The sequence below is a fragment of the Populus nigra genome, chromosome 2 (genome assembly GCF_951802175.1).
Source record: "Populus nigra chromosome 2, ddPopNigr1.1, whole genome shotgun sequence".
NCBI classification, from domain to species: Eukaryota; Viridiplantae; Streptophyta; class Magnoliopsida; order Malpighiales; family Salicaceae; genus Populus; species Populus nigra.
In genome coordinates, this window is record NC_084853.1 from 39,378,633 (window position 1) to 39,393,771 (window position 15,139).

The window sequence follows — 15,139 nt, forward strand, 5'->3', positions numbered from 1 at the left end:
CCATATGTTTTAGTTATCTTGTTAATTTTTCTTTAGCTCGTGGCAACATCTCTTCGAATGCTGCTGCCTCAGCCCCATCAACATTCTCACTAGGTGGTGACTTGAATCAGTTTCTACTTTAGTTGGCTTACCATATTGAATCAGTTCCAAATTATGTAAATTTCTACTAATGTTATTAAAATGAGTTTAGCTTCATGAGTCAATCCAGTTACTTGTGATTAAAGACTTGATTTTGATTAAGTCACGCTATCCTGTAGACATGATTAATTTTTCTTAACATAAAAAAAATATTTAGGTGTTGTTAGCATGTTTTAAATAAGTAAAAAAAACTCGTGATTCGGGTCATAGATCTGACTAAATTCAATAAGTTGGTTTCATTTAATTATATAATAAAAAACAATAATGACAATAAAATAAACTGAATAAAAAAAATAATCATGATGATCTAAACAAAATAAATGTTTGTTAATATTTTGAAAAGAGATTTGCTAAGACCCGAAAAGATCTCAACAATCAGACTTAATAACAAAGTAGAAAATGGAATTTAAAATACATTTCTAATTCATCTAATAATAAAAAAGAGGCAAATCAACATGATTTTTAATGGTGAAAAAAAAGCATTAAATTAAAAAAACAACAATTTGAATCAACCCTGGTTTAAATAGCAAACACATGATTAAGGTCATAAAAATGGGACAACCCTATAGAAAAAAAAATTACAAAGCTTAATTCTCAATTAACTAATATTGAGAATAAAATTGAAAAGAAAATTAAAAAAATAAAAAACAGACACAAGTCAACCTAAACTAGCATGCCAAACTCGCTATCCTAGTTTCAAGACTGAGATAACCTCATAAAAAACAAATCAAATAAAATTACGAAGCTCGATTACCAAACCAACTAAATATTAAAGAATGATACCGAAAAATATTCAATTTTTTTAAAAAAAAAACAACCCAAAAAAAAACTCAAGTCAACTCAGGTTTACTCGTTAAACTTGCTATCCAGGATATGAGACTGAGATAACCCAATAAAAAAAATTATGAAGTATGATTTCCATCCAAGTTAACCTTCCAAACTCGTTACCTTATTTATGAGATTAGGATTGCCCTATAAAAAAAAAAATTACAAAGCTCAATCTCTAATTGAAAAATAAAATAAAAATAATAATTTAAAAAAACAATTAAAAGAAAAAGGATTATATGTAATATAAAACATAATGACATGACATCTTACTATTTTGGAGAGAATCAATGAAAATCAAGGAGAAAAAAAAGAAAAGAAAGATAAAAAAAAATAAAATGATGTTAGAGCCACAACGTTGTTTTTTTGTCAACACATAACACCTTTTGAAAAAGCTCTCGTTGAACTGCTTCAAACTCCACTAATAATAGCGGTGTTTTGACATTGAAAAAAATTATATGCCTCGCTAGAGTGCAACAGCTCTCGTTAGATATTAACATGTGAGTTACATGTTTTATCCGGTCTTTCATTACTTAGTCAAGATATTATAGTCTCTTGTATTTGTTTTAGTTTCTAATATGATCTTTAAAGTTTTAATTGTTTTAAATCAATAAAATTTAATTTAATTTTACTAAACTAATACTAATTAAACACCATATTTTTGTCTTGATATTGTAAGATCTTTGTAGCAACCAAAACAAACCATTAAATTCAATCCAAAAAAAATAATTTTAATTTTAATTTAATCTAATACATGGCCAATGATATTGCCTCCACTAAATAGTTACAAATTCAACCATCTTTATTAAGTTTGAAGTGCTAATAATGTGCAGTGAAATTACAAACAACCTGTTAATGTATATGGATGGAGAATTTGCCTAACACAATTGAATTGGCAAGAACAGAAACACAAAACCGAATCAATCCCTCGGCGATACACATCATTTGTCCCTTTTCTCTTGCATTTTGCTGCAGCTGTTGTTGTCGTCAAAGATGGTGACCAAACTAGTTCAAGAAAGAAAGTTACCCACGCACACTTTTAGTTGATGGTTTGAGATTATTCATTAAAAACCATCATTAGTTGAAAAAGCTAGTGACGGGAAAATCCTCTACTTAGATCATATGGGCGAGCAAGATCTTTCTTGAGAGTCAATTCTTCTTTGAGGTGGCTGAATCCACAGACAAGTTTTTCTTCCTTCTCGGACAAAAAACCTTTCCTAAGTATCTTTCTTGGTACATCTCGGCGAGGTGGAAATTGAGGGCTGGTGCTGGCAAGGATGTCTTGCATGAGGCGGCGACAGATTTTCTCTACAAGTGGTCAGTCATAAATGTGAGCTTCTTCCATTTTTTCAAAAAAATCTTAAAAGACAAAGGTTGAATAAAAAAATAGTATAAAGAGAGATGAAGGTTGAAAAACAAAAAAGAAATATGGGGATCGGGCAAAAGAAAAAAAGGAGGAAGGGTTTAGCATGCACGCGCAAAGGGAAGCCCTAGCCCCTAAGAAACATCTTTGACTAGTCAAGTGAGTGACTACAGAGTAGTAAGCAAAGCAACTCATTTCGCCTGCATAGGAAGGGGAGCTCTTCTTCTCACAGGTAATTTTCTGAGTTTCAGCCTCTTTTCATCTGCCTTCTGTTCTTCTTCTGCTTATTATTAGTGTTTTTGTCTGAAAATGGATGTCTTTTTTCTACAAGTAGAGAGCACAACACTATGGAAGTAGATCTGGTGATAATTTTCATCTTCCAATCTGTGTTTTTGCATCACTTGTGTCTTGATTCGTGTCTTGAGAGAGGGTCAAAACTTAGCTTTGACCTTCTTCATGACCTCAGCTCTGGTTTGTTTGATGCCCAAATATTTCATCAAGATGGGACTTTGCTTTTGGATGGTTTTGGTTCTCTTACTTGCAAATCCTGTTTTTGCTCACCTAAGTGATAGGCCATCGTCTCTAGATGCTGGTGTCATATTTTTCAATAGCAGTAAAGTCTGTTGACCCGTTTCCTTTCCTTCTCTTTCTTGTTTCTTTCGTGGTTCTGTTGTATGGAAAGTGTGAAATAGGATTTTCTTCACGTGGGTATCTTAAGAAGCTATGGAGAATTTTTAGTTGATTCGATTTTTCAGCTGACATGACTGTTAGAAGGCTTGCTATGGTTTAAAAAATATTGCTAGTTTTCTCAGTAATTGCTTCGTTATCCAGCAGATCCCTCGCCATCTGATCTTATATTAGATAAAATGCTATTTTTCTTTTCTTTGTAATACACTATCTCCACAGTTGTAAGTTTGAAGGATGCCTGGTTCTCTTTATTGTCTTCCTTTTATCCAGCAACAAGAAGGACAATATGAAAAACACTCAAAAAATTCACCTTTACCTGTAATTTGTCTCCCTTTATGAGAATATTTACTTCTGCACTATTATTTTTACTTATTACTTTATCATCCCCTCAAGTTAGGTCTTTCTTCCTGGCCTTAGCTATGCCAGACACCTCTCTCTTGAAAGGCCTATTATGAAACATCATTTCTGTATGCTCTTGCATCAGTGTATAGTTTAACCAGCAATATTCTTCCTCGTGAAATGGAGATTCAAACATAAACCATCTTATGGGTTTCAATGTGAAGTTTACGTATCCCAGTAAATGTTTTTAGCTTCATTATTTTATTAATGGAAGCTGTAGGTGTACTCATCAGTTAGATCATATTATTACTCAAGGTGCTAGATCCAACTCAACATGTTGCTGTGATAAAGAAATGCATTCTGCTAGAACTTTTTGAACTGTGAAAGTTGTTTGCATATGGTAGCCATGGATATCAAATAAAATATAAGAGGACGTTTTAAGTGTATGTTTTATGGTTTTTCTCCCCTCATTCTTTTGGTAGCCATGCAGATGAAAAGTGACATGTGAAATCTATATTTGTTTTTCATTTTCTCACCATTTTTCATTTGTCTATACTGGGAAAGTGACTTACTGGCCTCGTAAGATATGCTAATTTTTTGGGGAATTGCTTCTTGTCAGATTCATGTAATTTTTAGACACCCAAAGAAGTGCTGAATGTATATTATTTTGTAATCAAAGTGCTTATATGCTAATACTTCACAAGTTCATTTATGAATACGTGTTGAGAAAGTGATCATTCATAACATGAGTGACATTGCATTTTGGAAGATAAATAGGAACAGGACATTGCATTTTGGAAGATAAAAACGGTTTTGAGTGCGGATCTTGGAATTGTAATGTTTACTTTCTCACAAATTCTTGCAAAAATCTGCATGCAGCTTCGTGAGTATTTATAGTATAAGAAAATTGATCACAGCAAAATTTAAATAACATTCAATACGTGTTCTACAAGTATTGTTACAAAAGACTCATATATGTCTTTTTCCTGATGGATGGTTTATCTTCTTGTTTATGCGGAGTTGGTTTGTATCTATGCAGGGTAACCAGATAGTTTTTTTCAGCCTATAGTTAATCAACATGGCTGATGGTCATGAGTCAGACAAGAATATTGAGATATGGAAAATCAAAAAGTTGATTAAGGCACTGGAGTCTGCAAGGGGTAATGGCACGAGCATGATATCTCTTATAATGCCTCCTCGTGATCAAATATCTCGGGTCACAAAGATGTTAGGTGATGAATTTGGAACTGCTTCAAACATTAAAAGTAGGGTCAACCGCCAATCTGTCTTGGGTGCCATCACATCTGCTCAGCAGAGGCTGAAGCTTTATAACAAGGTTCCGCCGAATGGGCTGGTGCTTTATACGGGAACAATTGTTACTGAAGATGGAAAAGAGAAGAAGGTTACAATTGATTTTGAACCTTTCAAACCCATAAACGCATCATTGTACCTCTGTGACAACAAGTTTCACACAGAAGCACTCAATGAGCTCTTAGAGTCTGATGACAAGTTTGGTTTTATTGTCATGGATGGGAACGGCACCTTATTTGGGACACTGAGTGGAAACACACGAGAAGTGCTCCATAAATTTACTGTTGATTTGCCAAAGAAGCACGGAAGAGGAGGGCAGTCTGCTCTGCGGTTTGCTCGACTTCGGATGGAAAAACGGCACAACTATGTGAGGAAAACTGCAGAGCTTGCCACCCAGTTCTTCATTAATCCTGCTACCAGTCAGCCCAATGTTGCTGGGTTGATACTAGCTGGTTCAGCTGACTTCAAGACTGAGCTCAGCCAGTCAGATATGTTTGACCCAAGGTTGCAAGCCAAGATATTGAACGTGGTTGATGTTTCATATGGTGGAGAAAATGGTTTCAACCAAGCTATTGAGCTGTCAGCTGAGATTCTATCAAATGTGAAGTTTATACAGGAAAAACGTTTGATAGGGAAATACTTTGAGGAGATCAGCCAGGATACTGGGAAGTATGTCTTTGGTGTTGATGATACATTGAAGGCTCTGGAAATGGGTGCTGTCGAAATCCTTATCGTGTGGGAAAATCTAGATATCAATAGGTACACGCTGAAAAACAGTGCTACAGGAGAAATTATCATAAAGCACTTGAACAAGGACCAAGAGGCTGATCAGAATAACTTTCGGGATTCAGCCACTGCTGCAGAGTTGGAGGTTCAGGAGAAGATGCCCTTGCTTGAGTGGTTTGCCAATGAGTACAAGCGATTTGGTTGTACACTTGAATTCGTCACCAATAAATCACAAGAGGGATCGCAGTTTTGCAGGGGGTTTGGTGGAATTGGTGGTATTCTTCGCTACCAGCTTGACATGCGATCATTTGATGAATTGTCCGATGGAGAAGTTTATGAGGATTCCGATTAGGAATTCATGAGTAGTGTTATCACAGGACTGTGAAAGCTTTTGCCAAGTTCGGTGGGCCTTTGTTGCTGGCGGTGCCCGTGATTTGATCAAAACATTACAAGATTTTTCTGCTTAAATAATTGCATATTCAGCTGTTCATCATCAGATATTTTGGATCGTTACGGTTGGCCAACAGTTTCCATTTTCTTCTCTTCGTTTCTTTCTTTCCTTTCTTTCCTCTTTGTGATCGTGAATCCTTGCAATGTGTCAAACTATTCCATGAGGATCTCACAATCACGATTTTACCATAGAACAAAAGAATTGTCTAATTGTTTGCTTGCTGTTTTTGTGCAATTAGTGTTGTTGATGATGCGGACAGCTAGCTAGCCATGGCATATCATGCAACTTTATGTTAGTTATAGTCTCGTGGCATCTTGCAATTTTGCACCTTTTTGTTTGTCAGATTCGAGTGTTAAGTCGAGGCTTCTCGCATTTAAGGGCATTTTCCTAGTGATGTTCCCCTTGTTCTCTCCTCGTGCCAGATTCGGTTTAAGTTCGAGGCTTCTTTCTACTGAGGGCATTGATCTGGTTGCTGCATTCATGGAGTTTGTTACTGATCGTCTGAAGTTTACAATTTCAACGTGTTCCATCAAGTTCATAAAATGAGACGTTTCCTTGAAGGAGAGAGGGGGTTGCCTTATGCAGCTATACCTAGCTACGGGTGGCTTCCAAAGTGAGCTCCTGAAATTGAATGTTCAGCTGCAGCTTGTGTCGGAAAGAAAATCGGAGCATGCCAAACTTCTTCTGCAAGATAGAAACCAAGCCATTGAAATTTGATTTTTTTTTTTTTTCCAAACCATTCAAGATAGGCAGGATAACGCCAGTTGTGGAGTTTGTGGATTTGGAATTTCAGGAGGTGGAAGAGTACCATCAGTGAGGCCTAGGTTTTGGCATTTCAATGAAGGTTCAAATGAAGTTTTCCACGCAACAAAGTTTTTGGAAGCAAGTTTAAGAGTAACGTGTTGGAACTGGTGTTTTTTTAAAATTTAAAATTAATATCAAAAATAATTTTTTAAAAATAAAAATATTATTAACATATTTTCAAATAAAAAATATTTTAAACTAACACTACACTTCCAAAAATCAAGTAAAGCTATTTATTGCTTACGCAAGAAGTAGAAACCAGTAAACAGTGTGGTGGTTGCCTCAGCCACACCTTCATGACTCGACTGCATATTTATTGCAGTTCCTCCTGTGGTGTTACTAAAACCATGAAGCGTGTAGGGAAAAATCCTGGCCTTCAAACAAGACTGAGAATGCAATCCGAGGATCAAAAACTGCTAATTCATACGTTGCATCAGAAAGAAGCAGCCAAAGTTGTACGCATTAAATGGACAGACAATAAACAAATGGAATCACTAGTATTCGATGAACATGGCACATTGGCAGAAGCCATGGGAGTACCCTCATATAAATGAAATATAGATACTAGGAATTTTATTGAACTGGAGTAACTGTCATGGTTAATTAGAGCTTGGAGAGAGCCTCTAATATAACTTGCGGTAGTGACCTCCCATGCCGCGAGTTAGGAAATTCAGCAATCAGCAAGTTCTATAAGTTGCTCCACCACATGTGGTTCCGCAAGTGTGCTGGTGTCTCCGAGTTCATCTAACTGCTTGGAAGCAATTTTCCTCAAAATTCTCCTCATTATCTTTCCACTCCTTGTCTTTGGAAGGCCAGGCGCCCAGTGAATTTTATCAGGTGCTGCAAATGCTCCTATCTGAAAGATGGAACAATAAGGCTCCAGTAAGTGCAGCCAATAGAAAAAACGTATTTTTACGCAACACCCTCCTTTTATCAATTAAGGATTGTATGGCTTAAAATCACTCCAAATAAGCCAGCCAAACAGATGAAAGGAATCTGATATGTATTAGGCTTGACAAAACTAAACACGTCAGATGAGGGGGTATCAGACAAGAAACTTTGACCATGTATGCACAAAAGACGTCTTTACATGATTTCAAGGGCCTCCTTTTTTTTTTTTTGCACAGTAGAGTAGGGTCCAGCATGAACAGGATACTAAATCTAAAAGATGCAACTTTGAAAATGTGAGAAAACACCACATGTCGAGTGCACTAATGAGCTAGCATAATATGTTTGAAAAGCTGGTCAAGCTGCTCTATTGAATACAGACCTGCTTCCGCACTGTGAGTATAAGACTTTTCCGAAGTTCTTCGCTGTAAGGTTCACCTTCCACAAGGGTAACGAAGGCATAAATCCCCTGTCCTTTAACCTAACAACAGAAAGATACCAAGGTTTAGAAATACCGCAGAAAGAAATTTTTAACAGTTCTCTCAAAAACATGGGGACATTGAGTACCTCATGCTCAACACCAACCACAGCAGCTTCTGCACATTTTGGATGTGAAACAAGAGCAGATTCAACTTCAGCAGTTCCAATACGATGACCACTGCAAATATTATCAAGGTGACAATGAAAAGAATGGCACGCTTGCAACCATAGAAGAAATAATGCAAATTTCAACTACAGGGAGGGGGAGAGGTCACTGTACTTCATTGAAAAGTGTTCAAGTCACTGAATTTATTTAAACTTCGCTGGAATATGTGCAGGAAAAAAAAGAGAGAAAAGGAAAGGCTTGAGACCCAAAACATACCTCACATTGATGACATCATCAACTCTTCCAGTTAGCCAGTGGTATCCATCTTTGTCCCTGCAACATGGATGTAAGCCATCAGTAGTCTTTTGGCCATTCTTGGATCCCAGATAACAATGGAAACAAAGCTTCAAGGTTAAGCCGTTATGGACACCATCAAAATCCAAAATTAAGTACACATAAAATGGTGCAGATTAAAAAATGGAAATGTCATTGAAATTATAGAAAACCTGCTACAGCCGTCACCAGTAAAATAATAGCCAGCAAATGGCTTGAAGTACGTGGTTTCATATCGTTCATGATCCCCATAAAGAGTTCGGAATGCACCAGGCCATGAGCTTTTCAAACACAAATACCCACTGCACTCTCCTTCAATCTCAACACCCTTCTCATCAACAATGACAGGCTACAATTGAAACAGAAGAAGATTGATGAAGGGCGGGGAGGCATAGACCAGGGGAAGATATTAAATGAAAAAGGGATAAGATGTTTGATTGCATAAAAACCTGAACACCAAAGAAAGGGAAAGTAGCAGAACCAGGCTTCTGTGGCCAGGCACCTGGTAGTGGAGTAATCTAACAGGCAGCCACAGATACAATTATTAATATATTCCAATGGTGAAGTCATGATAAAAGACTTCTAGAAAATACAAAGAGAAATAGAAGTTCTGTGAAGTTTCTGGTAGCCATGGACACCAATTATAGTACAATTACAATTGGGAAGTGATGGCATTGCACCAATAGCAAATAAAAAGAATATACGAAAATACCATGAAACCACCAGTTTCAGTTTGCCACCAAGTGTCAGATATAGGGCACCGTGAGTCTCCAACTACATTGAAAAACCACCTGTAAGAAACGGAAATGCATTAAGAATTCTTTCTAAACTAAAGACCGGTTTCCAGATCAAGAAAAAGTTAATATAGCTAAAAACCTCCATGCACTTGGGTTAATGGGCTCGCCTACACTTCCAAGGACACGTAAGGACTTGCGTGAATAGCGAGTAACATGCTGCATTACCAAACAATAGTTGAGATTAACATGTCATTCACAATACTTGCTTGAAGAGCTCCTTTAACCATGCATGTGTGCTCTTGCATGTAAAATCGATAGCATAAATATAAACTTGAAAATAAAAGCACCATAAATATAAACTTAAAAAAAAATGTAACTTCAATAATAATTTGCTAGATAATATAACCAGAGCACCGCCATGATCGAATAAAGTACTGAAGTACAATCCATTCACAGCCACTGAAAATTTCAGATCCTTCTTCTCATGCACCCTTTTTTTTTTGGTTAGTTACATTTACCAGGACAACAGAGCTCAGAAGGAATGAGACTCATGTTAAGAGCAACTATGAACATATATCAAACAAATTTGCAAATAGGAAATGAAAAAACAACCACGTGGCTTTCAAAAGGCAATGTTAAATTTTAATCTTATCTTGATTAGCAATCATAAATTCCCCAAACCAATTTTGTTAGCACTAAGATAAATTACTAACACATTTCTTTTGTAACAATTTAATTTTTTTTGTGTTGATAGAACTAAGAAAAACAAAATATACTAAGAAACAATATATTCTATAACAAATAAAAAATAATGTTGCATGTCCACAATTTCTTTTTAGAACAAACTAAACATGGATATGCACAATAGAAAACAGGAGAAAAAATAAATATACTAGAATAATGTAAGATAATGGAGTGGGAATAACACCATCCTACTTTTCATAAACTTTATTAATGCCTTCACTGACAAATTATATGCAATGTAGGGGATATCTTGCCTCATCACTCTCACGCATCAGGGAGCGCACCAGGGTAGGGGCAGTGTAGAATATTGTCACCTTAAATTTGTCAACAATATCCCAACATCGCCCAGCATCAGGATAAGTTGGAGTCTGCAGGACATGCAGATACATTTTATAAAAATGAAATTTCTACAAATCCAAGAAGGTTACACCATATAACTGGAATTGAAAGCTGATACTGGTAGGGACAAAGCAGTTTGACCTTTAAAGAAACATAGCTTCCACATAATTGCATATCTTAATTTGCTTCCACAAGCACCATATTCAGTTAAATTATTAGAATCTTCCACCAAATAAAATTTCAGTCAATATTCTACTAACACACTCAATTTTAATTCTGTTTTTTACAATTTTTTTAGAAATTTTGATCTGTGAGATAATGTATTCACATGAAAAATAGACTTTAAAACAAATCCCCAGTTTGCTTTCCTCCATAGAAACCTAGTCCACCCTACCAAGATCGTGAGTTTATATTCAAAATTTTCTGTCATAGAATTTCGAATTGTGAGAAGTTTACACAGATTTACCTATGGAAGTTTCTGGGTTGTTAACTCAGTTCTCTGATTAAAAGAAAAAATATAAATGAGAACTTTCCAGAATGTAAGTTCAAAATAAGTTACCCCTTCAAATACGACAACAGATGCTCCATTAAGCATGGGTCCGTAAGTCACATAGCTATGCCCAGTGATCCAACCACAATCAGCTGTGCACCTAATGCCAAGCAAAAATTCAAAAATAAAAATTGAACAGGTTGAGGAGCCACTTCAAACAGAGAAAGCAAAAGAAACAACAAGACAGGTCGTAGTTTCATGGATACCAGTAGACGTCAGATGGTTTGTAATCAAAAGCATACTTGAATGTTGTTGCAGAGTAAACCATATATCCTCCCGTTGTATGAAGAACTCCCTTGGAAACCATTTATTTTAGAAAAGCAAAGAAACAAGAAACAAGAAAAGGAGAGCCTTGGTCTAACTAAGGAATTTCATTACCTTTGGCTTTCCTGTGCTTCCACTAGTATATAGCAGAAAAAGGGGATCCTCTGCATCAACCCACTCCACCTCACAAGTAGTAGGATACTTGGGGACAAAGTCCTGAAGACGAATCATTTCCATGAAAAAACAACATTGTATGGCCACTCTGCTGACTTTTTTTCTCAATAAAAACATCTCCATTCATTTTACCATGGGAAAAAAGAAGAAGAAGAAAACTTTGCATATTCAATTATTATCAACTGGTGGAGTATAAACTACCCTTTCCTACTCAGACAGGGGTAGTATACATTGAATCAATCATTCAGCCTCACAGCCATGCTCTATTGATTTATCACGTGTTAAAGTTAAGTGGCAAGTTGAAGTTCTTACATTAGAATAGGAGAAAACTAACCTGCCACCAGACATCTCTTCCCTCCTGCCATTTAGTGCCTTCCCTCTTCATGGCATTTTGGTTTTCATAAGTTAGGCATACATCTGTTGAGTTGAAAAAAGAAGGAAAGAAAGAATAATATGAGAAGTATGACCTTCTATTCAGTTTGGAACGCACAAAAAGTGAAGTTTCTCATGATATAACACATACATTACAGTAACCAAAATTGAATTCGCAGAGACATGGCCATCAATTAATTTACATACATGCATACCTATAGATATTCCATTTTTTGCAGATTCAGCAAGGGCGGCATCAACAATGTCTTTAAGGTGTATAGCCTTGGCACCTCTTTTGACAGCATTACAAGTAATCACAACTTTTGGTTTGCAGTCTACGATTCTCTGAGCAAGAGATTCTGAAGAAAATCCTGCAAATACAACCTAATGAAAAAAAAAAAGGGGGGTAAGAGGTATTTATTTATTTAGAGAGCAGATTGATGAGAAGAACAAGTCATAGCAGCTGTACCGAGTGAACAGCACCAATACGGGCACAAGCGAGCATGGCAATGGGGAGCTCCATGAGCATTGGTAAATAAATAACAACAGCATCGCCCTTCTTAACACCAACATCTTTCAAGTAATTTGATAGCTACAGATAAAACAAGATAATACAGAATCAGAAGGACTACAAAATTCAACTAAGTGACCAACATACATAGGCTATATCTATATCCTTTCGTTTTTTTTTTAAACAAAAAAAAAAAGACCTGGCAAACTCTGTCGAGGAGCTGGGAGTAGGTTAAACTGTCTTCCAAACCAGGATCATTGCCTTCCCAATAAATGGCAATCTTATCGGCATTTCCTGATTCAATATTTCTGTCTAAGCAGTTGTAGCAAATGTTGGTCAAGCCTCCCTTGAACCACTGCGCAATTACAATAAATTACTGTCGTTAATGGGTGTGCAAATAAGCTAACCACACCCTCAATAGACAAAAAATTAAGCCTTTCGCACCCACATTTAGCCGAAGCTTCAGATACCAGTGGAGCTATTCGGACTTAGATATGCCACAAGGAACTAGTGACGAGACTCAAATCTGAGACCTCATGGTTGAATGAATTCATATTCATAATAATTACTACAATTAAAATAAATACATCTCTAAAAACTACATTCAATTGCACAAAAAATTACTCAACTGGGCTATTAATTAATTAGATCACCATATAAATAAGTGTTTGTGTGTGTGTGTAAAAGAAAGTAAAAAGCTGGAGATAAAGATGATAAAGACGAAAAAGAAAAACCTGAATACTGATATTGCCTTTGCGAAAGTCAAAATTCTCAGAGCAAGCAGGTTGGTCCCATTTCTTTTTCCAATAGAACTGAGAAGCAATATCGGACCAAAAACCAGCCGGATCTTCAACGGACCTTTTGTACATCTCCAAGTACTGTTGAGGAGAGGAAACATGAGCTTGACGAGCGAAATCATCGCTAGGAAAGATAAGATCGTTCTCTTCAGAAGCAAGTGCTTCTCCTAATATAACGGCGTGGAGGGCAGAAAACTTGCCGGCTCCAGACGGCAACTCCAGCATTGATGTCACGTGCCTCAGCTTATTATCCGTCGCCATCCGAGTCCTCCTCTTGTAGTGATAATTATTCCAAATTGAGCAAACACAGGAGGTAGAGATGGAGGTGATTCTTCTGTCTAGTGATTTTTTATTATTCGGAAACAAGAAGGGAACTCGACTTCCAGCGAATTTGCCGTTTGACACCGGACTCTGCATCTCTCCTACTATATAAATAAGATTAATTAATTAGTATTTATGATTCTTTTTTAATAGTCCCCGTAGAGAAGTTACATTTTTCTTTTATTTACTTTATTAAAGTTTAATTAATTTAATATAAATTACTATTCTCCCAAGGCTGCAGATACGGCTATTTTTTATTTTTAAAAAATATTTTGCAATGATTTCCACGCTTTGACGGGCTGACTTTTCTAATTGATATCATCATCCTCGACCTCGTCTACATACCCAAAAAATAAAAAACCATTTTCCATGAGAAAATTAATTCCTAAAATTAACAGCGAAAATAAAAAATTTGGTAGCGATGAAAAGGGCGGGGTGTGGTTTATGTACTGGGTTGGGGTTGAAGAGAGTGAGGATATCAGAGAAAAAACAAATGACACCATGAATGGAAGCTGGACTTACCTTGATAAACAAAAACAAAATCGTGTTTGAGATCTTAAATCCAGGGATTCTGAGCCGCCTTCCGAAGGATATTTTGCTGGTATATTTATATATTCGTTGACCCACACCACGTCCACCTTCACATGCCCAGCTAGCTGGTAGCTGTAGCCTTTTACTATTTTGGTAGTGGTGATGATGGCTGTTGTAGAAGCGGAGAAGAACTCATGGGGTGGTTTTGAAGATGGAGGAGACGGGATGGGACTATGGGAGTTATCTATCTTTGACACGTTTCGTTTTCAACGATAACTTTTCTTTTTTTGTCGCTATTCTATTTGCCTGCCTGTGGTGGTGCCTTCCGGTCGTGGGTACTAGCATCCAAGCTTTATTTACTGTTCCGAGTCCTAAAATCAATTCAATCTGAAATTTCTTCAGGAGTAATTTGGAAAATGTTTTCAAAAAATAGCTAGATGCAATGCGTGCATTGATCTTAAATTGCTCGTCATTTTTCTTGAAATTAAGCCAGCTAAAGGGCAATCCTAGCTACCTGGATATGGATATGCTGTCATTTGATCAATTCCTTTTCCTTGTGGGTCTGCGCTGTGCTGTGAATTGAAATAGAAGAAAGAGACATGTCAAGAGATTCTCGGGATTCTCTCAGCCCTAGTTTAAGAGAGATTATGCTACAATTTGCTACTACTATGCACTAAAATCTAACTAGAACGCGTCGGGTCAATACTGTACAGCCAGCACAGTTCATCTTTTTATAAAATACTGTGGGTGGCAATATTTATTTTTTCAAAATTCATTTTAATTGTTAAAGTTTTATTTTATATGATATGATTTTTATTTAAGATAAATTGTTTCTCAATTTTTTTTAGTTAAAAGTGAAATTGAAAGAATATGGATTGAGATGAAAAGGGTGCTAGAAGTTTCAAGAAATATATATTTCGGTTCTTTAACTTTAAAAATAATATAAATTATACGATTTTAGTGCCTTAAATTATTTTAAAATTTAATTTTGGTATAAAATTTAATTTTGTTATTTTTTAGTTTTTGATTAAGAAAGGAGAAAGAGATCGCCGAATTCAACGGTAGATAAATAAAAATATCGTTGACATTAATTCAGACAACTAAAATTATTTATATTAGTGTCAAATGATTCTATTTGATAAAAAAAATTCAAATTAGATGTGTTTTTCCCTTTAAAGTTCTTAAAAAAAAAGATCTGAGCTCAGTTTTATTTTTTGTTTTGAGTTGATTTCGGCTTTTTGAATAATTTTTTAGTTTTTTAGGCTATTGATAAGTTTATCATTATTTCTAAGGTGTTTTAGGTAAAAAAACAAATGAGTTGACAAATGATTTTTTTTTATTAAAACAA

At 35.9% G+C, this 15,139-nt stretch overlaps 2 protein-coding genes across 4 annotated transcripts; one reads left to right on the plus strand and one right to left on the minus strand.

Moving 5' to 3' along the window:
• The first annotated feature begins 1,899 nt into the window (after positions 1-1,899).
• On the plus strand, positions 1,900-6,141 carry LOC133682501 (eukaryotic peptide chain release factor subunit 1-3). 2 transcript variants are annotated; one of them, XM_062105857.1, is made up of 3 exons: positions 1,900-2,558; positions 2,661-2,688; positions 4,392-6,141. In XM_062105857.1, the coding sequence occupies exon 3, from the start codon at positions 4,431-4,433 to the stop codon at positions 5,739-5,741; it is 1,311 nt and encodes a 436-aa protein (XP_061961841.1). In that variant the 5' UTR covers positions 1,900-2,558; positions 2,661-2,688; positions 4,392-4,430; the 3' UTR covers positions 5,742-6,141. The 2 variants fall into 2 exon arrangements, with proteins under 2 accessions (XP_061961841.1, XP_061961840.1); XM_062105856.1 differs by lacking the exon at positions 2,661-2,688 and having other exon boundaries at positions 1,905-2,558.
• Positions 6,142-7,048: 907 nt separating this feature from the next.
• On the minus strand, positions 7,049-14,219 carry LOC133682500 (acetyl-coenzyme A synthetase, chloroplastic/glyoxysomal). Of its 2 annotated transcripts, none has more exons than XM_062105855.1 (18): positions 13,783-14,219; positions 12,877-13,361; positions 12,342-12,497; positions 12,101-12,223; positions 11,847-12,015; positions 11,594-11,676; positions 11,200-11,301; positions 11,028-11,116; positions 10,831-10,921; positions 10,187-10,300; positions 9,328-9,404; positions 9,164-9,242; positions 8,901-8,969; positions 8,625-8,800; positions 8,395-8,451; positions 8,100-8,190; positions 7,915-8,013; positions 7,049-7,500 (listed from the first exon to the last, which is right to left on the minus strand). In XM_062105855.1, the coding sequence occupies exons 2-18, from the start codon at positions 13,354-13,356 to the stop codon at positions 7,315-7,317; spliced, it is 2,241 nt and encodes a 746-aa protein (XP_061961839.1). In that variant the 5' UTR covers positions 13,357-13,361; positions 13,783-14,219; the 3' UTR covers positions 7,049-7,314. The 2 variants fall into 2 exon arrangements, with proteins under 2 accessions (XP_061961839.1, XP_061961837.1); XM_062105853.1 differs by having other exon boundaries at positions 12,877-13,364.
• Positions 14,220-15,139: the final 920 nt, after the last annotated feature.